The following is a 24,906-nucleotide window of genomic DNA, read 5'->3' on the forward strand; positions in this document are numbered from 1 at the left end:
AGAAAGCAGGCAAAACCACTGGATTACAGGCTTTTGGGCTGCCTAAATATTTGCTATAAGATGAAGAAAAAAAAGATGTCGACATAAAGGGGAACTAATATGATGTAGTCAAAAGCCAAGGACTAATAGACAGTTGGTTTTAAACGTGAGCCAACTGTATTATATACATAATAGACATAGTATTTAAAAGACGAGTTTAGAAAGTCTATTTTGCCAAATGTCATTTCCAAGTAGAAGGAAGGAACGCCATTCCCATGTAGGAGGGAGCATTGCTCTGACTGATGCTGGCATGGGAGAGCTGATGGGGGAAAGGTCTGCTTTAACAACCTTCTCTACTCCTTTAAGACCCTGTAGACATATCAGGCTCCACTCAGCCTCTGGCTCCTGGTCGGGTCCTACACATGAAAACCGTCAACCTCTCCATCAAACTGCCGCTGCCTGCTGAAAGGTCCCCGTGTCACACCAGGGCTTTCTGTGTCTGCTATACTGCGCCATCGCTCCAGACTACGCAGAGTTCGGCCAGCGGAGTGTCCCTTTTTAGACATCACCTCTCACGTCGCTCAGTCTCTCTGCACTCTTTCTTTTCCACGTTCATTCAGAGAAGGCCTGGGTGTCACCGCTGACAGGGGGTGTAGAGATGTATGGACAGGAGAAGCCTTGGAAACAGATCACATTCCCTAGCACATAGAGATCTATAGAAGGCTCTGCTGTTGTCTGACAACCCCCCCCCCCCCCCCCCCCCCCCCCCCCAACATGTTCAACACATGCCTTAACTACTCTGACACAGCTTGGAGTCCCTGGCCTCAACAGTGATAAAACATGTTCGTCTTCATCCCACTATCCCTCTTCTGCCTCCATAAGTGTACGTAAGCAGATCCTTCGCACGGCACGGTAGACTTCGCCAGCTCTGTGGAGCATATGGAGAGAGAAGCTGGAGGGGCGTCTCAGACAGAACGCAGACATCAATCAGCATGGAAGACGCAGGGGGACGCAAGAGGAAGGGGCTGAGAACACACAGGCTAGGCTAGACTGGAGGGATGTGGGGGGGGCATGGAGAAAGCGAGTCTGCAAGGAAAAAGAGGGTCTTCTTTTGAGCTCCCCCGGTGGACCTCTACGGGTCCAATGTTTCCCTGTATGTGGTTGAAGACAGCAGTCTTTGAAGCCAAACATGTAGCCTTCCAACGCTGCGATCTACAGCTTAGAGCGGGAGGGTAGTTTGTCTGTCTGTGTGGGAGAGCTGAAGGACAGCGGCCGGCGGGGAGAATGACTTTCCCAGACAAGGCACCATAGCTAGCTGCTGACAGGCTGTCTGTTGGGTGGGACAGGGCTGACATGAAGGCTGCAGGCCCAGCGATTTAGGAGCACAAACATTCTGCCCTGTCTGCTACTCCAACAGTCAGGTAGCACACCAACACCACCGCACACTGGGCTAAAGCCAACAGTGACATCCCTACCAATTTGGAGCTGAAGGCCTGAGGCGCCATTCATTGTGACATAGCCAGTGTATCTACTGTAAGTGTTTCGCAAGATGGAGTAAAGCTTTTTGTGCCTTGACTCTTTTTTAATGGGGTGGGAGGCAGGGGGCGGGGGGCAGGGGATGGGGTTCTATTGTGCCCTTGTACAGGTGCATTCCTTTCCCGTTTAAGACCTCTACTGTGTCTTAGAGATGTGCAGTTTGTGAACAACTCATTATTTTTGAATGACTCTTTTTACTGACTCAAGAGTCATGATTCGCTCATTTCACTTGTTCGTTTGACCTGGGATTAATACGCCCTCCTCCGGCTTAGCGGCTCTGGACACGTGCTCCAAGCAACTAATGCTGCAGGCAGCATAGAGAAGAAAAAGACATGTTCGAACTGATCATTGATCGCATGGTGCAAGAATGAATGCAACTCATTGATTATTGAATGTTATTGATGTACAGCTCAACAAACTCAAACTCGAGTACTAATCGTTTAAGGGGCTGCTGCAGTTCGCAAATGATATTGTGCTTATCTCCCTCGCTGCAGTCAAGCATTGTGTTCTGCCATGACTAGTCCACAATGTAGTCCAGTTGCGGCCCCAAAGACATCGTTTCAAAGTTAGAGAAATAATCATATTTTTACGCCTACCAATCAAAAACTGTACTTTGTTTGAATCATACCTTTATAAGTCTCAGTCACAAATGACAGATCTAATTCCCCTATAGTGAACGAGAGGCTTGTAGTATCATGACTCTTTCTTGTTCATCAGTAGGGGGTCCTGCGTGCTCTGGGCATTACTAAACCAAATTAAAGAAATTAGTCAAAGTATAAAAAAATTTAACAGAAAGAGTTGAAAAAATCTGAGTCAGTAAAAAAAGCCGAACTTCGCATCGCTACTGTATTTCCCCTCTCGTCCCATCTTTCCGTCTCCCCTCCTCACCATCTACGTTTCGCTCTCTCTTCTCTCTGATGTCTGGACATATCACTGATGGTCCCACACTGGAGCTGTATGAGAGTGGACTGGGGTTATTTGTAGCTCTGTGGCCAGGCTGGGGCTGGCTGAGGAGCCACACGGGCCCCAGAGGGGAGAGGGGAGGAAGACGCAGACAGACTCACAGAGACCAGCGGAGGCTGTTGTGTCTGCAGACTGCTCCATTTATAGCACAGAGACGGTCTGGGTAGACGGCCATGGAGCCATTCACTTTCAGGTCAGCAAATGACTTACTTACCTAAGCAGACGTCCCTGGGAAGTCTAACAGGAGGTTAAAATATGTATATCCTCTGCCAACACAGTAGAGAGTATACCTCTAGGTGTACATCATATCAGATGTACAGTATAACCTTAAATACATACCATGAGACGGGAAATCATCATGAAATCCTCCAAGCCACTACACTTCCAACCACAAGCCATGCACTATTCATGTATCTCACTTTCAAAAGCCATTTGACTGTTCGGCCACATCGTAAAGTGTGAATGGAAGATAATGTGTCTTCCATGAAGGGGCCGCAAGGCTATTCAGTGGGGAGCTTTAAGAGGAGCAGATAACAGCTATTCAACAGCTCAGCACACTGGAGATGGCCACTCCCATTCATATCAGTCTGTCACACTTGTTGTTTCAGCATTTGAGGGGTTCTCTGTTGGATGACACAGTGTATCACCTTGCTCTGTCATTCAATTTTCTCTCCCACTCCCTTCCTTTATCTGAAATTGCCCACTGAAAACGAGGCTAATAATTCATTTTAGACAGAGCCGAGCAGCAGGCAATGCTTAACTCTTTATGCCATTACCGCTGGGGCTGCAATTTGAAAAAATCCCATTGCTGCCCAACTTCAAGCTCCAGTTACAGCAGACGTGAGTGTGTGTGTGTGAGTGTGTGTACTGTTTATGCCCATAAGGAACAATTGCTGCCTTTTATCCATTTAGATGAAATAACTGATGAGTAAGACAATGTATTTACCATGCAAAGACTTATCTGACTAGAGGCAGCTAACAATGTGACAGATGTTTATATATAGATCCCATCTAAAGACTAACATACCATCTTAAATGTTTCAATGGCGCCGGAGCAGATGGCTGCAGTTTTACGGGCTCCTAATCAATTGCGCTGTTGTGTGTGTTTTTTCGCATTATTTGTAACTTATTTTGTACATAATGTTTCTGTCACCGTCTCTTATGACCGAAAAGAGCTTCTGGATATCAGGACAGCGATTACTCACCTCGTACTGGACGAAGATTTTTTCTTTAACGAGTTGGATGCAAAGGATTTAATTCAGACACCGGACAAGGCCCAAATCCCTGCATTCGCATGAAGAAGAGATGGAGATATCGGGGACGTAGGTCGGGGTGCCTTGTAAGGATCCGACGGTGAGTTGGTAATCCGCCACCTCTACCATCAGTCCTATTAGCCAACGTGCAATCATTGGATAACAAACTGGATGAGCTTCGATCAAGGCTATCCTACCAACAGGACATTAGAAACGGTGATATCTTATGAGTCGTGGCTGAACGACGACAATATAGAACAGCTGCCTCCAGTAAGACGAGGGGTGGTGGTCTGTGTCTATTTCTCAATAACAGCTGGTGCATGAAATTGAATATTAAGGAAGTCTCAAGGTTTTGCTCGCCTGAGGTGGAGTATCTCATGATAAGCTGTAGCCCACACTATTTACCAAGAGAGTTATCTATATTTTACGTAGGTGTCTATTTACCTCCACAAACCGATGCTGGCACTAAGACCGGAATCAACGAGCTGTATAAAGCCATAAGCAAACAAGAAAACGCTCATCCAGAAGTGGCTATCTGTAACGGCTGTCTTCGGGTGAAAGAGAGGAGGACCAAACTGCAGCGTGATGATAATCCATATTTTAATAGGCTACTTAAACAACGAACAAAAACAACAAACTGACAGAAAGAACCGAAGACGCTACAGTCCCGAACTAGTGAACACAGACCAGATGAACACACGAACAGGAACAATCACCCACAAAACACACTACAAAAACAGGCTACCTAAATATGGTTCCCAATCAGAGACAATGACTAACACCTGCCTCTGATTGAGAACCATATCAGGCCAAACAAGAAACCCCACAAAGAAACAGACAACATAGATCATACCCACCCAGCTCACGTCCTGACCAACTATATAAAGACTAAACAAAGGAAAATAAGGTCAGAAACGTGACACTATCCTAGTGGCCGGGGACTTTAATGCAGGGAAACTTAAATAAGTTTTACCTAATTTCTACCAGCATGTTACATGTGCAACCAGAGAAAAAAAAAACTCTAGACCACCTTTACTCCACACACAAAGATGCGTACAAATCTGACCATAACTCTATCCTCCTGATTCCTGCTTACAAGCGAAAATTAAAGCAGGAAGTACCAGTGACTCACTCAATACAGAAGTGGTCAGATGACTCAGATGCTAAGCTACAGGACTGTTTTTCTAGCATACACTGGAATATGTTAGGGGACTCTTCTGATGGCATTGAGGAGTAGACCACATCAGTCACTGGCTTGATTAATAAGTGCATTGATGACGTCGTCCTCACAGTGACCGTACATACATAACCCAACCAGCTGTTCTACAGGCAACATCCACACTGAGCTAAAGGGTAGAGATGCCGCTTTCAAGGAGCAGGACTCTATTCCGGACGCTTATAAGAAATCCTGTTATGCCCTCTAACGAACCATCAAACAGGCAAAGCATCAATACAGGACTAAGATTGAATCCTACTACACAGGGTGTCATTGCAAGCCCTACTACATCATCAGATATGGCAGGGCTTGCAAACTATTACGGACTACAAAGGGAAGCACAGCCACGAGCTGCCCAGTGACACCAGCCTACCAGACGAGCTAAATGACTTTTATGCGCGCTTCGAGGCAAGCAACAGTGAAGCATGCATGAAAGCACCAGCTGTTCCGGACGACTGTGTGACAACGCTCTCCGTAGCCAATGTGAGTAAGATATTTAAACAGGTCAACATTCACAAGGCCGCAGGGACAGACGGATTACCAGGACGTGTACTCCATGCATGCGCTGACCAACTAGCAAGTGTCTTCACTGACATTTTGAACCTGTCCCTGACCGAGTCTGTAATACCAACATGTTTCAAGCAGACCACCATAGTCCCTGTGCCCGAGAACACCAAGGTAACCTGCCTAAATGACTACCGACCTGTAGCACTCAAGTCTGTAGCTCACATCAACACCATTATCCCAGAAACCTTATACCCACTTCAATTTGCATACCGCCCCAACAGATCCACAGATGATGCAATCTCTATTGCATTCCACACTGCCCTTTCCTACCTGGACAAAAGGAACACCTACGTGAGAATGCTATTCATTGACTGCTCAGCGTTCAACACAAAGCTCATCACTAAGCTAAGGACCCTGAGACTAAACACCTCCCTCTGCAACTGGATCCTGGACTTCCTGACGGGCCGCCCTCAGGTGGTAAGGTTAGGTAACAACACATCTGCCACGCTGATCCTCAACACGGGGGCCACTCAAGGGTGGGTGCTCAGTCCCCTCCTGTACTCCCTGTTCACCCATGACTGCATGGCCAAGCACGACTCCAACACCATCATTAAGTTTGCAGATGACACTACAGCAACTCAGCCTGAGCAACGATGAGACAACCTATAGGGAGGAGGTGCAGTGCTGTGCCAGGATAACAACCTCTCCCTCAACATGATCAAGACAAAGGAGATGATTATGGACTACAGGAAAAGGAGGACCGAGCACGTGCCCATTCTCATCAACGGGGCTGTAGTGAAGCAGGTTGAGAGCTTGTCCACATCCCCAATGAACTATCAGGGTACAAACACACCAAGACAGTCGTGAAGAGGGCACGACTATGCCTATTCAGGAGAAAAGATTTGGCATGGGTCCTCAGATCCTCAAAAAGCTCTTCAGCTGCACCATCGGGAGCATTCTGACTGGTTGCATCACCGCCTGGTATGGCAACTGCTCGGCCTCAGACCGCAAGGCACTATAGACGTAGTGCGTACGGCCCAGTACATCACTGGGGCCAAGCTTCCTGCCATCCAGGACCTCTATACCAGGCAGTGTCAGAGGAAGGCCCTAAAAATTGCCAAAGACTGTAGCCACCCTAGTCACTCCAGCCACTGTTCTCTCTGCTTCTGCACGGCAAGCGGTACCGGATCGCCAAGTCTAGGTCCAAAAGGCTTCTTAACAGTTTCTCCCCTAATCGATAAGACTCCTGAACAGCTAATCAAAAGGCTACCCAAACTATTTGCATTGACCCCCCCCCCCATTGTATCCTGCTGCTACACTGTTTATTATCTATGCATAGTCACTTTACCTACATGTACATATTACCTTAATTACCTCGACTAACATGTGCCCCTGCACATTGACTCTGTACCGGTACCCCTTGTATATAGCCTCGTTACTGTTATTTTATTGTTGCTCTTTAATTATTTGTTATATTTCATTTTTGTTCTTTTTTTATTTTATTTTTTAACTTCAGTTTATTTTTGTAAATACTTAACACTTATTTTTCTTAAAACTGCATTGTTGGTTTGGGGGCTTGTAAGTAAGCATGTTAAGTTCTACATCTGTTGTATTTGGCACGTGACAAATAAAATGTGATTTGATTGATGATTTGATGCTATTTTCCTCGCCATAAATTAAATCTCAAATTACCATAAACAATCTGGCTTTATAATTCAACCATAGCATATCATTTTCACAAATTGGCAGATATTTTATCTAACTAAATAAAGAGCATATAAACTTGAATGCACCTTCCACACAGTGATTGGGATACCATCAGTGCAACCCCTCCCCCTCCCTACTGGCAACACCCTATCCCCCAGCCCCTACCCCCGAACTCCCCAATTAGGCTATGTGTGTTTTTATATGACTCTGTTGACACAGAGTATAGCAGGAACCCATTCCACAGAGGGAGAGCAGGCTACTGCATAGCGCTGAAATCGCACTGGCTCCCGTAACGTGAGAAATGGGTGCCGCCCAAACCCCATGCTAAAATAATGACAGGCTGACCTAACTAAAGCGTCACTACAGTGTCCGTTTGGCAGTGATTAATGGTCGGCCCGATAAATCTCCAGCCCTGAAATAACAAACAGGCCAGTGTAATTGGCTCAGCTGGATCTGCTGACACTAGCTGGTGTCGTGCAGTCTGCTCAAAGAGTAAAGAGAGAGAGAGAGAGAGAGAGAGAGAGAGAGAGAGAGAGAGAGAGAGAGAGAGAGAGAGAGAGAGACTGTCACCCTGTCACGGAATTTTCCAAACCTCGGGTTCAGTCGTCCCCAGTCTCTGCCCCGTGCCAGCAAAGCCGTGCCTGGGAGAGCTCAGGAATTTTAAAACCGAGCCGACGACACTTTTAATAAAAAATATAATTAATTTGTGAAATAACATCTTTAAAGTGTTTGAGGACTTTGCTTACCGCCACAGAACCAATGGTTGGCAAAATGCAGGAAAGGCCTCAGACTCACAAAATCATCACTTCGTGAATACTAGCTGATTTAAGAGCAGAGGTTTGTGACAATATAGTGCTGCTCTATGAGTAAAGATGACTGTTTCTTAGCTTATTTTGCACATCATAAAGTCACCTGGTGTTTCAGGTGCACATCCAAAGCTTCCAAAGACTTAAATTCCATACAGCTGTGGTTAGAGCTTCAATAAAGCCATCTGTCAGTACAGTACAGTAGCTAACCTTCCTGTTAAAAACCTTATCTCTTTAACCCTCTCACTGGGCCTGTGAGAGACACAAACTTTGTAGCCTTTTACTGATGAGGTAGGAATCCATCAGCCCTTCTCAGTGGCATAGGGCACTTCACACCTATGTGTTAGGGACCAGTGCTAAGGTCTATTCAACACAGGTCTGACCAATTGGAATCCATGCTTCAGGATTGTTTTGATCACGCGGACTAGGATAGGTTCCGGGTAGCCTCTGAGAATAACACTGACGCTTACACAGACATGGTAACTGAGTTCATCAGGAAGTGTATAGGGGATGTTATTCCCACTGTGGCTATTAAAACCTACCCAAACCAGAAACCGTGGATAGATGGCAGCATTCGTGCAAAACTGAAAGCGCGAACCACCACATTTAACCATGGCAATGTGACTGGGAATATGGCTGAATAAAAACAGTGTAGTTATTACCTAAGTAAGGCAATCAAACAGGCAAAACGTCACTACAGAGACAAAGTGGAGTTGCAATTCAACGGTTCAGACACAAGACGTATGTGGCAGGGTCTACAGACAATCACTGACTACAAAGGGAAAACCAGCCACGTCGCGGACACCAACGTCTTGCTTCCAGACAACCTAAACACCTTCTTCGCCCGCTTTGAGAATAATACAGTGCCACTAACGCAGCCCGCTACCAAGGACAGTGGGCTCTCCTTCTCTGTGGCCGTTGTAAGATATTTAAGTGTATTAACCCTCGCAGGGCTGCTGGCCCAGACGGCATCCCTAGCCGCGTCCTCAAAGCATGTGCAGACCAGCTGGCTGGAGTGTTTACGAACATATTCAATCTCTCTCTATCCCAGTCTGCTGTTCCCACTTGCTTCAAGATGTCCATCAAAGGTAACTGAATTAAATGACTATCGCCCCGTGACACTCACTTCTGTCATCATGAAGTGCTTTGAGAAGCTAGTTAAGTGTCATATCACCTCTACCTTACCTGACACCCTAGACCCACTTCAATTTGCTTACCGCCCCAATAGTGACACATTGGTGTGGCTGGCTTACGGGTTAAGTTGGCATTGTGTCAAAAAGCAGTGTGTCTTGGTTGGGTTGGGTTGGGTTCATTCCCTATAGCTAGCCTTCAACACCATAGTACCCTCTAAGCTCATCATTAACCTGTTGAGGATGGGGGCGCTGTTGAGACTATTTATGCTAATTGGGTAATTTTTGAAACGGCTTCCCACAAAATCCTTGATCGTACAATATGCATATTATTATTATTATTGGATAGAAAACAGTCTATAGTTTCTATAGGAGTTGAAATTTTGTCTCTAAGTGGAACAGAGCCCATTCTACAGCAATTTCCCTGACATGGATTCAGATTTCAGAAATGTTGGCCACTGTTCTGAAGTCAGTTAAAAGGGCACTGTCATTGCTATGACTGTACGGACACTTCTTACGTCTTCCCCTGGATGCCTTTACGTGATGACGATTCCAATGGGGTCGATTGCGCGTTCACAGGCCCTATAAATCAAAAAACCCTGTAGCTAGCAAGTCTTTTCTTGGTGCGTCACGCGCGTGGAGGACACCGACCCTCTCCTGTTCCAAGCGTTAGTTTAGCCTGTTATATTTCTCCGGTCATCTTTTCACTCGTTATAGGAGTTAAAAACATCATAAGGTAGTTAATTTAAAGCGTTTTATAGCAATTTATATCCGTTTAGTGCGATTTTGGGACATTTATTTCTTTAACGCTGTGAATAGCTGGGCACGCTTTCAGTTCATCCCGAACGCAGTTGGCATTTCCACATGGCAAGAGGACAGCTTTCCACCAAAAGACGATTACTCCCAAGAAAGGATCCTTTGCCCAAGATACTGATGGAAGAACAGCTCAAGGTAGGACATTTTTATTATGATAAATCGTGTTTCTGTCGAAACATTTTAGTGGCTTAGGACGCCATGTTTTTTGACGTAGCTTCGCTTGGCGCAAACTGTATTGAAAAGTAAGGATAAATTAAAAAATGTAATTCCGCAATTGTATTAAGAATTAAATTGTCTATCAATCCCTGTCCACCCTATATTTTTTAGTCACGTTTATGAGTATTTATGTATAAGAGTAGATCACTGTCTAAGTGGCGCAAGGACATTTTCTGACCAGCTTGTCTACATTTCACATTGTCTAACCATGATTTTGGTGGCTAAATATAAACATTTGCGATCAAACTCTATATGGATTGTGTAATATGATGTTACAGGAGTGTCATCGGAAGAATTCTGAGAAGGTTAGTGAAAAAATTAATATCTTTTGGCGATGTTGACTTTTATCGCTCACTTTGGCTAGAATCAATGCTGGGCTGCTATGTGCTATGTGCTATGCTAATATAACGATTTATTGTGTTTTCGCTGTAAGACACTTAGAAAATCTGAAATATTGTCTGTATTCACAGGATCTGTGTCTTTCGATTCGTGTATGCTGTGTATTTTTACGAAATGTTTGATGATTAGTAAGTAGGTAAACACGTTGCTCTAAGTAGTTTTTCTATTCCATTTGTGACGGTGGGTGCAATTGTAACCTATGCCATCTACCTGAAATATGCACTTTTTTCTAACAAAACCTATCCCATACCATAAATATGTTATCAGACTGTCATCTAATGAGTTTTTTTGTTGGTTAGGGGCTATAAATATCTTAGTTTAGCCGAATTGGTGATGGCTACTGGTGTTGGTGGACAAATAAAAGATGGTGGATTATGCTAATGTGTTTTTAGGTAATAGATGTACATCTTTACATATTGTGTCTTCCCTGTAAAACATTTTAAAAATCGGACATGTTGACTGGATTCACAAGATCTGTGTCTTTCATTAGCTGTATTGGACTTTAATGTGTGAAAGTTAAATATTTAAAAAAAATATTTTTTTTGAATTTCGCGGCACTGGTTTTTCAGTGGGGGGGGGGGGGGTGTGCCGCTAGCGCCACGCTGATCCTAGACAGGTTAAGCCCTCACCTCCCTGTTTGCGGTCTCGTCATTGTTAGTAGTCAGACCTACTACTGTTGTGCCCTGGTTCTGAACCCCGCCCTGTGGGGTCCTGGACTTCCTGACGGGCCGCCCCCAGGTGGTGAAGGTAGGAAACGAAACCTAAACTTCGCTGATCCTCAACACAGGGGCCCCACAAGGCTGCGTGCTCCGCCCCCTCCTGTACTCCCTGTTCACCCATGACTGCGTGGCCACGCACGCCTCCAACTCAATCATCAAGTTTGCAGACGACACAACAGTAGTAGGTCTGACTACCAACAATGACGAGACCGGAAATAGGGAGGAGGTGACGGCCCTGGCAGTGGGGCCCTGGAAAAAAATTCTCTCTAAACGTCAACAAAATGAAGGTGCTGATCGTGGACTTCAGGAAACAGCAGAGTGAGCACGCCCCTATCCACATCGACAGAACCGCAGTGGAGAAGATGGAAAGCTTCAAGTTCCTCAGCGTACACATCACTGACAATCTGAAATGGTCCACCCACACAAACAGTGTGGTGAAGAAGGCGCAACAGAGCCTCTTCAACCTCAGGAGGCTGAAGGAATTCGGCTTGAACAGGAATGAACACACGAAAATAAATGAAAAAACGAAACAGTACCGTGTGGTGCGACATACACAGACACAGCAACAATCACCCACAAACAAACAGTGAGAACAGCCTACCTTAATATGGTTCTCAATCAGAGGAAACGCAAAACACCTGCCCCTGATTGAGAACCATATCAGGCAACTACAAATGAAACCAACATAGAAACACATAACATAGAATGCCCACCCAGCTCACGTCCTGACCAACTAAACACATACTAAACAAAGGAAATAAGGTCAGGAACGTGACAGTCATTGTCCATTTGGAAGACCCATTTGCGACCAAGCTTCAAACTTCCTGACCAATGTCTTGAGATGTTGCTTCAATATATCCACATAATTCTCCTTCTTCATGATGCCATCTATTTTGTGAAGTGCACCAGTCCCTCCTGCAGCAAAGCACCCCCACAACATGATGCTGCCAACCCCGTGCTTCACGGTTGGGATGGTGTTCTTCAGCTTGCATGAATCCCACTTTTTCCTCCAAACATAACAATAGTCATTATGGCCAAACAGTTCTATTTTTGTTTCATCAGACCATAGGACATTTCTCCAAAAAGTACAATCTTTGTCCCCATGCACACTTGCTGAGCGGCCTTTCAGGTTATGTCGATATAGGACTTGTTTTACTGTGGATATAGAAACTTTTGTACCTGTTTCCTCCAGCATCTTCACAAGGTCCTTTGCTGTTGTTCTGGGATTGATTTGCACTTTTCGCATCAAAATTACGTTCATCTCTAGGAGACAGAACGCGTCTCCTTCCTGAGCGGTATGACGGCTGCATGGTCCCATGGTGTTTATACTTGCGTACTATTGTTTGTACAGATGAACGTGGTACCTTCAGGTGTTTGGAAATTGCCCCCAAGGATTAACCAGATTTATGGAGGTCTACAATTCTTTGCTGATTTCTTTTGATTTTCCGATGATGTCAAGCAAAGAGGCACTGAGTTTGAAGGTATGCCTTGAAATACATCCACAGGTACACCTCCAATTGACTCAAATGATGTCAATTAGCCTATCAGAAGCTTCTAAAGTCATGACATCATTTTCTGGAATTTTCCAAGCTGTTTAAAGGCACAGTCAACTTAGTGTATGTAAACGTCTGACCCACTGGAATTGTGACACAGTGAGTCACATAAGTGAAATAATCTGTCTGTAAACAATTGTTGGAAAAATTACTTATGTCATGCACAAAGTAGATGTCCTAACCGACTTACCAAAACTATAGTTTGTTAACAAGAAATGTGTGGAGTGGTTGAAAAACGAGTTTTAATGACTCCAAGTGTATGTCAACATCCGACTTCAACTGTACTACTGTGTGCTATTACCTATAGCCCTGCTAGCTCCCACTGTACATATTGTATACTATGCTAGTCACTAATTGCATCCTGTTCTATACTGCCTATGCTATCCTAGCCCATACTACAGCATGATACCATTTGTCTTGTGTAGCCTGTTCACCTGCATTACTACTCTGTAGCATGTTAGCTTACTAGCCCCTGTGTATTACTGAATATTTATTACCAGACAATAATATTCCCATGCTAGCACCGCTAACACTACTATAGCCATTACTATCATGTGCTAGCCCATTGCTATGCCATTGCTGCTTTGTATATATTGCATCACTGCTATTACTACTGTGTAGCCAACACAGCTACCACACTGTTGTAATATATATATATTTCCTGTTCCTTCTGTCCTGCAGAAAACCACTATCACTTTCACTGATTCTATTCCTCTTCCTGTTTGCTGTGTGGTAATAAAGTGTGGATTGTATTTCTGTCCTCTAAACGGGACCCTGGGACAGTTGTACCTATAATCTAAACCAGCACCTCTTTCGGAAACCACCACATGGTGGCGCTCTTTTCCAGTTCTTATGGAGCTTAGGTTAAGTTAATACAGTAACAGAATGGGGTAAAGGAGGTGGGCTACTCACCGTGGATGGGGTTGTGTCCCACTGTCAGGGGAATGGGTCTGTCAGGCTGATGCTGGACATGTGTCTGGGTGTGTGTGGTTTGTGTGTGGTAGTACTTGTGCTTCCGGACAAACTGCTGGCTACCAGGCTGGATTCTGTAAGGGAGAAGAAAAAAAACCTGTCAAACACTGTAAAGAACAATTTAATCTATGCACATAATCCACTGTGTTCACGTCCTTGAAATAATACATGAACAATTAAACTCAGCACAAAAAGAAACGTCCTCTCACTGTCAACTGTGTTTATTTTCAGCAAAATTAACATGTGTAAATATTTGTATGAACATAACAAGATTCAACAACTGAGACATAAACTGAACAAGTTCCACAGACATGTGACTAACAGAAACCTGTCCCTGAACAAAGGGGGGGGGGGGGGGGTCAAAATCAAAAGTAACAGTCAGTATCTGGTGTGGCCACCAGCCTCATTAAGTACTGCAGTGCATCTCCTCTTCATGGACTGCATCAGATTTGCCAGTTCTTGCTGTGAGATGTTACCCCACTCTTCCACCAAGGCACCTGCAAGTTCCCGGACATTTCTGGGAGGAATGGCCCTAGCCCTCACCCTCCAATCCAACAGGTCCCAGACGTGCTCAATGGGATTGAGATCAGGGTTCTTCGCCATGGCAGAACACTGACATTCCTGTCTTGCAGGAAATCACGCACAGAACGAGCAGAATGGCTGGTGGCATTGTCATGCTGGAGGGTCATGTCAGGATGAGCCTGCAGGAAGGTTAACAAATGAGGGAGGAGGATGTCTTCCCTGTAATGTACAGCGTGGAGATTGCCTGCAATGACAACAAGCTCAGTCCGATGATGCTGTGACACACCGCCCCAGACCATGACGGACCCTCCACCTCCAAATCGATCCCGCTCCAGAGCACTGGCCTCGGTGTAATGCTCATTCCTTCAATGATAAACGCAAATCTGACCAACACCCCTTGTGAGATAAAACCACGACTCGTCAGTGAAGTGCACTTTTTGCCAGTCCTGTCTGGTCCAGCGACGGTGGGTTTGTGCCGATAGGCGACGTTGTTGCCGGTGATGTTTAAAACATTTTTTATTTACCTTTATTTAACTAGGCAAGTCAGTTAAGAACAACTTCTTATTTTCAATTATGGCCTACAGGGGAACAGTGGGTTAACTGCCTTGTTCAGGGGAAGAACAACAGATTTTTACCTTGTCAGCTCAGGGATTTGATCTTGCAACCTTTCAGTTACTAGTCCAACGCTCTAACCACTAGGCTACCTGCCAGTGAGGACCTGCCTTACAACAGGCCTACAAGCCCTCAGTCCAGCCTCTCTCAGCCTATTGCGGACAGTCTGAGCACTGATGGAGGGATTGTGTGTTCCTGGTGTAACCCGGCCATCCTGTACCTGTCCCGCAGGTGTGATGTTCGGATGTACTGATCCTGCGCAGGTGTTGTTACACGTGGTCTGCCACTGCGAGGACGATCAGCTGTCCGTCCTGTCTCCCTGTAGCACTGTCTTAGGCGTCTCACAGTAAGGACATTGCAATTTATTGCCCTGGCCACATCTGCAGTCCTCATGCCTCCTTGCAGCATGCCTAAGGCACATTCACACAGATGAGCAGGGACCCTGGGCATCTTTCTTTTGGTGCTTTTCAGAGTCAGTAGAAAGGCCTCTTTAGTGTCCTAAGTTTTCATAACTGTGACCTTAATTGCCTACCGTCTGTAAGCTGTTAGTGTCTTAACGACCGTTCCACAGGGGCATGTTCATTAATTGTTTATTGTTCATTGAACAAGCATGGGAAACAGTGTTTCAACCCTTTTCAATTAAGATCTGTAAAGTTATTTGGATTTTTACGAATTATCTTTGAAAGACAGGGTCTTGAAAAAGGGACGTTTCTTTTGTTGCTCCCAAGGCGAAGATTATGGGGGGGGGGGCTACGGGACTTAAATCATGGCGTCAGTCATCTCATGTCCTCCCACTAAGGGAGAGGGACATGAGACAAAGCACCGGCCAGAAACCCAGAGAATGAACCTAACCGAATCTCCCCCAGTGAGACGGGTGAGGAAACCCAGACACATCCTCAACACTGGAAGAGGGAGGGGAGAGAGGAAGGGGTCGCAGCTGGTCCAAAACAACGAGACCACCCTGTAGTCCCCCTGACAAGGCCCAACAAACATGACAGACAGAGTGAAAGGACAACAGGGTGTGGTTGGCAAGGGGGTATGGAGAGCAGAATTGGGGGTGATTGGGCAAGGAGAGGAGGGTGAGGATAATGTAAGAGTTGAAGTAGAACAAAACCCTCCAAAAGCAGCCCTGCAAAGCCTCTCTACTAACCACTCTGCTAAATGTCCCTCAGTCCAAATGAAATGTGACTTGTTTACACGGGAGGAAGAGAAATCTGGTAATCTGGTGCAGGGCTGCTGAGCGAGACAGCAGTAGTAGAGGTTTTTTCTTCACAGCATAACCGTATCAAATTGTCAGCTGCCAAACTAAAACGACTCAGACAGGTCTGGGTCATGGTAACAGAGGACAAAGGACAAAAATAAGTTTATTTTTGACAGGAGAGAAAAGAGCACAACAATATGGGTGGTGTTGAGAGCCGTTTCTAAATGGTTTATAAAGGAGGAGGATAAAGAGACAAAACATTGGAGACGTTCAGACTTATCAGAGCACTGAACAATCTTCATATGGAGACAACAATGCTGGCCGAGAAATAGCTTACCATTAACAGAGGCATAGCCAAGTCCCCATTTCCATAAAAAATGTATGTAATTAAAATGTAATTTGAACAGCTAGCTAGAAGCCTCCCTCAAGCTACTGCAATAAGTACTGTATATACACCTAACATAAAATAAACACACTTGTGACAGACTCGTCCTCCACACACAGACACACACACCCGCACACGTACAATGAAGTTGTCACTCAAGGCCACCTGTGGCTGTGAGCTTGACCTAGACTGTTGACCCCTTTTGTGATCATCTCATCTCATGCGAGTCCATCTCAACAGGGCCTCTACTCACTCTCTCTGTGCTAATTAGACCGGGCTCTGCCTGCCACCACAACCACCATGTGTGACATGTAGCCCCTCATCACGTTCACAACAGACAACAGAGATTTTGTCAGGAAGAAAAGAAAAAGAGGATATTGTGATGACAAATGCCAGTGTCAATTACTGTGAGTAAACTCCTCCCATTCATCTTCTCCCCTTCCATTCCTCCCTCTCCCTAATGCACACTCACAGACTATCAAACAATGGGACTTCAAGGAATCTGTCTGGGTTTCATCTTTTGTTTGATCCTATGGGTGGTGGTGGCGGGGTGTTGGGGGGGGCATCAGGGGCTGAACAACAGCAGTAAGGCTTCACATGTGCCTGCTTTCATCCCTATCTCCACCTCCAACTTACTGGGTGAGTGTTGTTGAACTTCTGCAGTCTTTCATGTACCAGTACAGTCATGGTGAGGTAGACTGTCACAACAAACCAATACTTGGGTTTCTTTACTACAAGACCGTGAGTTGTAAACCAAAGCCTCTCACTGTCAAATGCAAGCATGGCCCACAGGCTACAGTATGCATGGCTGGTTATATAGCTATTTGCCATTTTCTGTTATTAACTGTTTATGGGTTTCTATGTGATGCCGTTTTATTGGCTGTAATTCCAGTATCTGACATTCCTTTATGGTCCCCTGGGGGCAGAAACCAAACACCTACAGCTCATACAGTACATTCCTCCCGTTATAAAATAATTATCGGCCTATATATAGACTATTCGGTATGCTTGCGACTGTATCTATGTGGATTAGCTAGGATAAGGTTGGTTTTATGTAGGAGCAAAACTAAGTGGACGCACCCGTCTTCTCCCATTGGCAACTGTAGAATGGAAGCATTGTTGTGGGATGTGTTGTTGATAGTGGCCCAACATGCATTCTATACCAAAATGAAGAAATTAGGAAGAGTTTACAAGAGATGCAGACTCAGACGAATCTCAAAAGAGGACAGAAAGAGGGTAGGGGAAAAGGAGTTTATGGTAGGGGAGAAAGACAGAGAGAGGCTCACTGCCAGAAATATTCAAATACAAAAAAAAGAACGAGAGGGTGAGAATGGAATTTAATTGAGAGAGAGAGAGAGAGAGAGAGAGAGAGAGAGAGAGAGAGAGAGATATAGAGAGAGAGAGAGAGAGAGAGAGAGAGAGAGAGAGAGAGAGAGAGAGAGAGAGAGACTACAGGGTGTATTTCACAATAGTCCTCTCCTGTCTCTCTTTCCAAATGCCCTGCGGTGATCTAATCTGCAGCGTCTGCCATGCCCTAACGCCTGCCTGATGCAATGTGTTGGAACAAAGGAGAAACATATTCCAGCCCCCCGGTTACATCAAAGCCCTGCTTGGAGAGCAGACTAAAAAGTGACAGTAATTCTCCCCTTTATTGGAGGGAACATGGCAAAACCAACCCTCAGACATCAGGACAGACATTGGAGAGTCTATTTATCTCCATGCAGAATGGACAACCTGTATTTTATATTCTCGTGTATTGTTGACATAGTTTGGTTTCATTGTAGTTCAGAGGGAGTGAGAGGCCAGACTATGGGGTAAATGTGCACTTTGGCCTAACTTGCCATCCTGAAACCATGAGCTTGCCTAATCTAAGTTGTCTGTGAGAGATATTTTACGGGTCACCAACCAACCAGATTCTGTGCCACCCAGGGCCCAGAAAGACTTTTCCCAGGGTTACCCTCAACAAAGACAAAGAAACCTTTACGTTTATTTCCCCAGCAATAAAACCTAGCGGCTTTCTTTCCCCCGATTTTTTTATTTGACGGGAACACTTGCAGTAAATACTGGGAGATATGTGTTAAGCTCTTCCACATGCTCCTATTTGGCCCATTGACTTTAGCAAAAAGTTCCGCTCTTACCCTAATCGTCTCCAACATATCAATTAGCTCCACTGAGAAACACTGAGAAACACAGAGGAGGATTACATCAATTCATTTGAAGTTGTTTGAAAAAGATTGTGTGCCGTACAAGGTCGCCTTAGTCGATCTCGACACAAGCTACTTATCAAAATATATTTTGATAAATAAAACGTTGAGGTTGATTAAACTGCTCTACTTTAAAAAGAGGCACAGTAACGCAAAAAAAACATTGAAAATCTTTTGAGATTAGGTGGTACTATCAGTTCACAGCTGCTTATCAGGTTTACTGTTAAGGGACATGCCAATTGAATGGGCCGTATAGGCCTTCAGCATACCACCCACCAACTCTCCTTTCTCCTGTACCACAGGTGAAAGGTTCTGTTGTATCATTCCTAATATACAAGACCATAACTCACTTAGACTGGCTAGCCAAGCTTCAGTTGGGCTCAAGTAGAAGACAAACAACTGTGAAAACATACAGAACATATTAAAAATGTGGGAACATTTTTACAATCAAGGTTGTATTTTTACCAGACCCATGAATAAAATGCCTACTCACTGTACAGAAGGTTACGATGGGCTACTATTCTTGTAAAGTTCCCCCTGAAGTTCCCCCTGAACTCACTAACTTCAACAACCCCAAGGAGCATGGAGGGGATTCTTGGCCTTGAGACATCATCAAAACACTGGGGTGTGTTTCAAACAATTTGCAGGACAAATGATTTCCCTGTAGGGAGAGGGACTGATGAGTGCTTGCCATTTTTTTTCTCTCCTAGAGATGTGGTTTTCCTGCACATGAAGACTTGAGGAATGCTGGTGTGGAACGAGTTCTGAGGCCAGTTGGCAGGTTGCGAGCTTCTCACAGACGACATCCATCAAAGCAGAGATTTGTCATGTTATCCCCTGATTGAGGGGACTGCTGGTCTCGGCCTCTCTCTCAGCTGTGATTGGTGAGGGGATACCTGTGTCTCCCCCTCCGTCTACACTGCCTACCACAACACCACCAAGGTGTTTTTCTGAGGACTTCTGACAGGAGTCTGGAGACGGACAAGCCAACCCACCCAAATGGAGGCTTACTTCTCATACATTTCTACAGCTACGGCTTAAAAAAAGGAGACTGGGTTGTATTTCTAGACAAAACCAACAAGCTAGAGAACCTAAAGAGTTCAGCACCTGTGCAGGACTGCTTCAAGACATCTCCCCTCACAAAAATGATCAACGAAGACAACATGCAGAAACATTATTGTGTCTGGTGGCTGTAAGGATGCAAATACACAGGGGACCATCCTTTTGCGTAGTTGAAGTTCGGAAATAATAAGTATATGAGTATATTTTTCAATAAATCACTGCCAACTTAGATATCCAGCGATGGTACGTTTGTTTTGAGGTTGCATGCATTGTGACCTCTAGCCAGGATGGGCCTTGTGTCATTTAGCGTTGAAGTGTGGTGAAAATCGGCCGTAAATCTATTTCAGCCAGTTCCTCTGGCGAGCATGGGCGTAAAAATAAATGTCAATCTGAATAGATCTATCTATACTCCTCTGTTTGGCCAGCTGCTAGCTTCGGGAAAAGCCTGGCAATTCCATCGTCTAATATTTAAACTCCAAATGGAGGGGTGGGATATGATTGCCCAAGGGCTGGTTAGAGGCATATTTCACATCATTTATCTTTCCAAATAGGTCAATTATATACAGTGGGCCCATCTACTGAGTGTGTAAATGCCAGAGCTTGCCTGCAGTCACATGGGGCATGTGCTCCGAATTCTGATCATGCAGTATGACTTTATTCAAGATAAGCAGCTTATCTCTGCTTAATCCCAGCGATAGAAACGCTGAAAGTCCCAGGGATGGAAACGCTCAATGTCCCAGGGAGATTGCTAAAATGAAATCCAAAGGATTCTCTGGTGTTAACAACACACAACATAATGACTGATGAGCATTTCTCTCTTTACAAACACAGCAATTCAGTGCTAAATGAAAGGGAGCTGCCACTGCGTAAATAAGTCATCTGAAATAGATTTTACATTGTAAATGGCTCCACACAAACTGGGAAAATACCCTGAAAAAAATACTTTATATCAGGAAAAGAGCATTTCTGAGGGAGGAATGACTCCTTTAAAATTCCCTACAATGGGGGAATGCAAATAAAAATGAAAGCATTTCTGTCTAGATTCATATTGAATATAAAATCCCCTAATAATCTCTTACGTCAGTCTTGACCACATTAACGTAAATTCCACTCTTTTACACCAGAAACCTGGCAGGGTACAAGCAGATAATCTGCATTTAAGTTGAGGGGAAATGAAATGAGAGAGGCTTTCTTCATCTTTACAAGACATGACTGATACATTTCAAAGGCCAGATAGTCCTGGCCTTTCCAAGAATAATTATTGTTTAAGGAGCACCAGGTGAGATTACCAGGCTTCCAACAATCATGCGCTGGGAAACCTGAGAGGGGACAATCTGTTACATGGGCAGTCTCTTTCCTCTTACAGTAGGAAGTCATGGGTAGGGAGGAGAGAGCATTCCACTACCTCAACCCAATGGCTGCCTATTAAAAGGCAATCTCACACGCAACTGTGAATGCATACCACTGGGACTGGAGGGGGAATACCACCCATTACATAAAAAAATGAACCCAGGGCAAAGTTCACCCTGCATAAAAGAGCTAATATTTACACTGGTGGTCTAATGAGAACTGGGACATGTATGAGGAAGCCCAAAGTCCTCTAGGATGGGCAAGGTCACAGGAAGAGCAGGTTTCTGTTGATGTTCCATCTGAGAGCTCAGTGGAGGAGTCATGTTGGGTTGAAGGTTGAAAGTATAGGCCAAGACTCTTCCTGTCTGATTGGCAGTCTATGTGCTGGGATCCCAGTCCACACCGGGGCTCGAGGCAGGCCACAGTACGTGGTAATAGAAAGAGGACTGTTGGGTGAGGTGAGGGACAGGAGGAACAGTCATTCAGCACACAGCTCATATCATAGCCCATCCACAGGCCCCCTGGCACAGTATAAATAAACAGAATGTGATAGCCTTGTAAATAGCCACCTCTTTCCACCACCGCTTCTTAAATAGCCATTCCGTTTTCGTATGTGAATACATGTGCACGTCTGTGTATGAGAGAGTGAGTAAGTGAGAAGGTTTGTTTGATGTCTCTGTGTGAGTGCTTTATGAATGTGAATATGCCTGTGTATGTGAGGGAATACTAGTATGTCCAGTAAATATGTATATGTGAGTGAATACTAGGGTTGAATATTTTCCTGGTATTTTACAAATGTTCCATCCCGAGAATAAATAACTTCTCACAGGTAACCCGGTATTTCAAAACCGGAAGTGTCATTGAAATGTATTATAAAGCATATAAATAGACTTTTAAGCCTGATGCTACCTGATCCTGATGAGTCATTAAAGGAAAGGAAAGGGGCAGATACACATTAAATACATTTTATGAACACTATATTAAAGACATTTAATGAGCCCAAGCCCAAAAAAGGCCAAATGATTGTGCCGCTATCCAATACATATATCATATAGGCTACTGCACATTACGCACAACAGAAAAACATGAAAGCCCATAGATGTAGCTAGCTATATGCTCGTTTGGGTAAATGAATGAAACTAGCTCCAGTTTGCTAATCTTTTTGAGTGTGAACTGTATTACTGCACTGTATTGTATTAAACTGCATTATATGGACGGGAATTACGCACATCTTTCAAACCATGATAAAGCATTCCAAGATGGCATAGCTGTCAGACGTCCTTTGTCCTCGTCTTGTCGTGTCCCGTGTATATATATATTTACATCTTGTCTTATCGGCTGCTATCTGAATAGGTCTATCGGACAATTTTCTTGGGCCACTATAACTACAACTATTTTGCCAATTGGATTGGTCCCCTCTACCACACGGAACCCCACTAATCTAATGACGGAAACACACGAGGTGGCTAAAAACAGACCTCCATCCTCTCCCAGCTTGCTACCCATGGCCCGGCTAGCTGTCTGAATCGCCGTGACCCCAACCAACCTCGCTACTCACTGGACCCTTAGGATGACTCGGCTAAGCATGCCTCTCATTAATGTCAATATGCCTTGTCCATTGCTGTTCTGGTTAGTGTTTAGTGGCTTATTTCACTGTAGAGCCTCTAGCCCTGCTCATTATACCTTATCCAACCTTCCAGTTCCACCACCCACACATGCGATGACATCATCTGGTTTTAATGATGTTTCTAGAGACTATATCTCTCTCATCATCACTCAATGCCTAGGTTTACCTCCACTGTATTCACATCCTACTATACCTTTGTCTGTACATTATACCTTAAAGCTATTTTAACACCCCCAGAAACCTGCTCCTTTTACTCTCTGTTCCGGACGTCCTAGACGACCAATTCTCATAGCTTTTAGCTGTACCCTTATCCTATTCTTCTGTTCCTCTGGTGATGTAGAGGTGAATCCAGGCCCTGCATTGCCTAGCTCCACTCCTATTCCCCAGGCGCTCTCTTTTGATGACTTCTGTAACCGTAATAGCCTTGGTTTCATGCATGTTAACATTAGAAGCCTCCTCCCTAAATTTGTTTTATTCACTGCTTTAGCACACTCTGCCAACCCGGATGTCCTAGCTGTGTCTGAATCCTGGCTTAGGAAGACCACCAAAAACTCTGAAATCTCCATCCCTAACTACAACATTTTCAGACAAGATAGAACGGCCAAAGGGGGCGGTGTTGCAATCTACTGCAGATAGCCTGCAGAGTTCTGTCCTACTATCCAGGTCTGTACCCAAACAATTTGAACTTATACTTTTAAAAATCCACCTCTCTAAAAACAAGTCTCTCACCGTTGCCGCCTGCTATAGACCACCCTCTGCCCCCAGCTGTGCTCTGGACACCATATGTGAACTGATTGCCCCCCATCTATCTTCAGAGCTCGTGCTGCTAGGCGACCTAAACTGGAACATGCTTAACACCTCAGCCATCCTACAATCTAAGCTTGATGCCCTCAATCTCACACAAATTATCAATGAACCTACCAGGTACCACCCCAAATCCGTAAACACGGGCACCCTCATAGATATCATCCTAAACAACTTGCCCTCTAAATACACCTCTGCTGTTTTCAACCAAGATCTGAGCGATGACTGCCTCATTGCCTGCATCCGTAATAGGTCAGCGGTCAAACGACCTCCACTCATCACTGTCAACGCTCCCTGAAACACTTCAGCGCGCAGGCCTTTCTAATCGACCTGGCCCGGGTATCCTGGAAGGATATTGACCTCATCCCGTCAGTAGAGGATGCCTGGTTATTTGTTTTAAATGCCTTCCTCACCATCTTAAATAAGCATGCCCATTTCAAGAAATTTAGAACCAGGAACAGATATAGCCCTTGGTTCTCTCCAGACCTGACTGCCCTTAACCAACACAAAACATCCTGTGGCGTTCTGCATTAGCATCAAACAGCCCCCGTGATATGCAACTTTTCAGGGAAGCTAGAAACCAATATACACAGGCAGTTAGAAAAGCCAAGGCTAGCTTTTCCAAGCAGAAATTTGCTTCTTGCAACACAAACTCAAAAAAGTTCTGGAACACTGTAAAGTCCATGGAGAATAAGAACACCTCCTCCCAGCTGCCCACTGCACTGAGGATAAGAAACTCTGTCACCACAGATAAATCCACTATAATTGAGAAAATCTGCAAAATCTGGACCCCTACAAATCAGCCGGGCTAGACAATCTGGACCCTTTCTTTCTAAAATTATCTGTCGAAATTGTTGCAACCCCTATTACTAGCCTGTTCAACCTCTCTTTCGTGTTGTCTGAAATTCCCAAAGATTGGAAAGCAGCTGCGGTCATCCCCCTCTTCAAAGGGGGGGACACTCTTGACCCAAACTGCTACAGACCTATCCTACCCTGCCTTTCTAAGATCTTCGAAAGCCAAGTCAACAAACAGATTACCGACCATTTCGAAACCCACCGCACCTTCTCCGCTATGCAATCTGGTTTCAGAGCTGGTCATGGGTGCACCTCAGCCACGCTCAAGGTCCTAAATGATATCTCAACCGCCATCAATAAGAAACAATACTGTGCAGCCGTATTCATTGACCTGGCCAAAGCTTTTGACTCTGTCAATCATCACATCCTCATCGGCAGACTCCATAGCCTTGGTTTCTCAAATGATTGCCTCGCCTGGTTCACCAACTACTTCTCTGATAGAGTTCAGTGGGTCAAATCGGAGGGCCTGTTGTCCAGGCCTCTGGCAGTCTCTATGGGGGTGCCACAGGGTT

General features: G+C 44.8%; 1 protein-coding gene across 1 annotated transcript in view; it reads right to left on the minus strand.

Moving 5' to 3' along the window:
- Nucleotides 1-24,906, minus strand: part of LOC129851269 (latent-transforming growth factor beta-binding protein 1-like) — a gene marked incomplete in the record, with an annotated part of 125,108 nt that overhangs the window by 77,659 nt on the left and 22,543 nt on the right. Inside the window, 1 exon segment of the mRNA XM_055917694.1 lies at nucleotides 13,713-13,846. Coding sequence (XP_055773669.1) covers nucleotides 13,713-13,846 — 134 coding nt within the window.

This window comes from Salvelinus fontinalis, chromosome 1, assembly GCF_029448725.1.
Source record: "Salvelinus fontinalis isolate EN_2023a chromosome 1, ASM2944872v1, whole genome shotgun sequence".
Lineage (NCBI taxonomy): Eukaryota > Metazoa > Chordata > Actinopteri > Salmoniformes > Salmonidae > Salvelinus > Salvelinus fontinalis.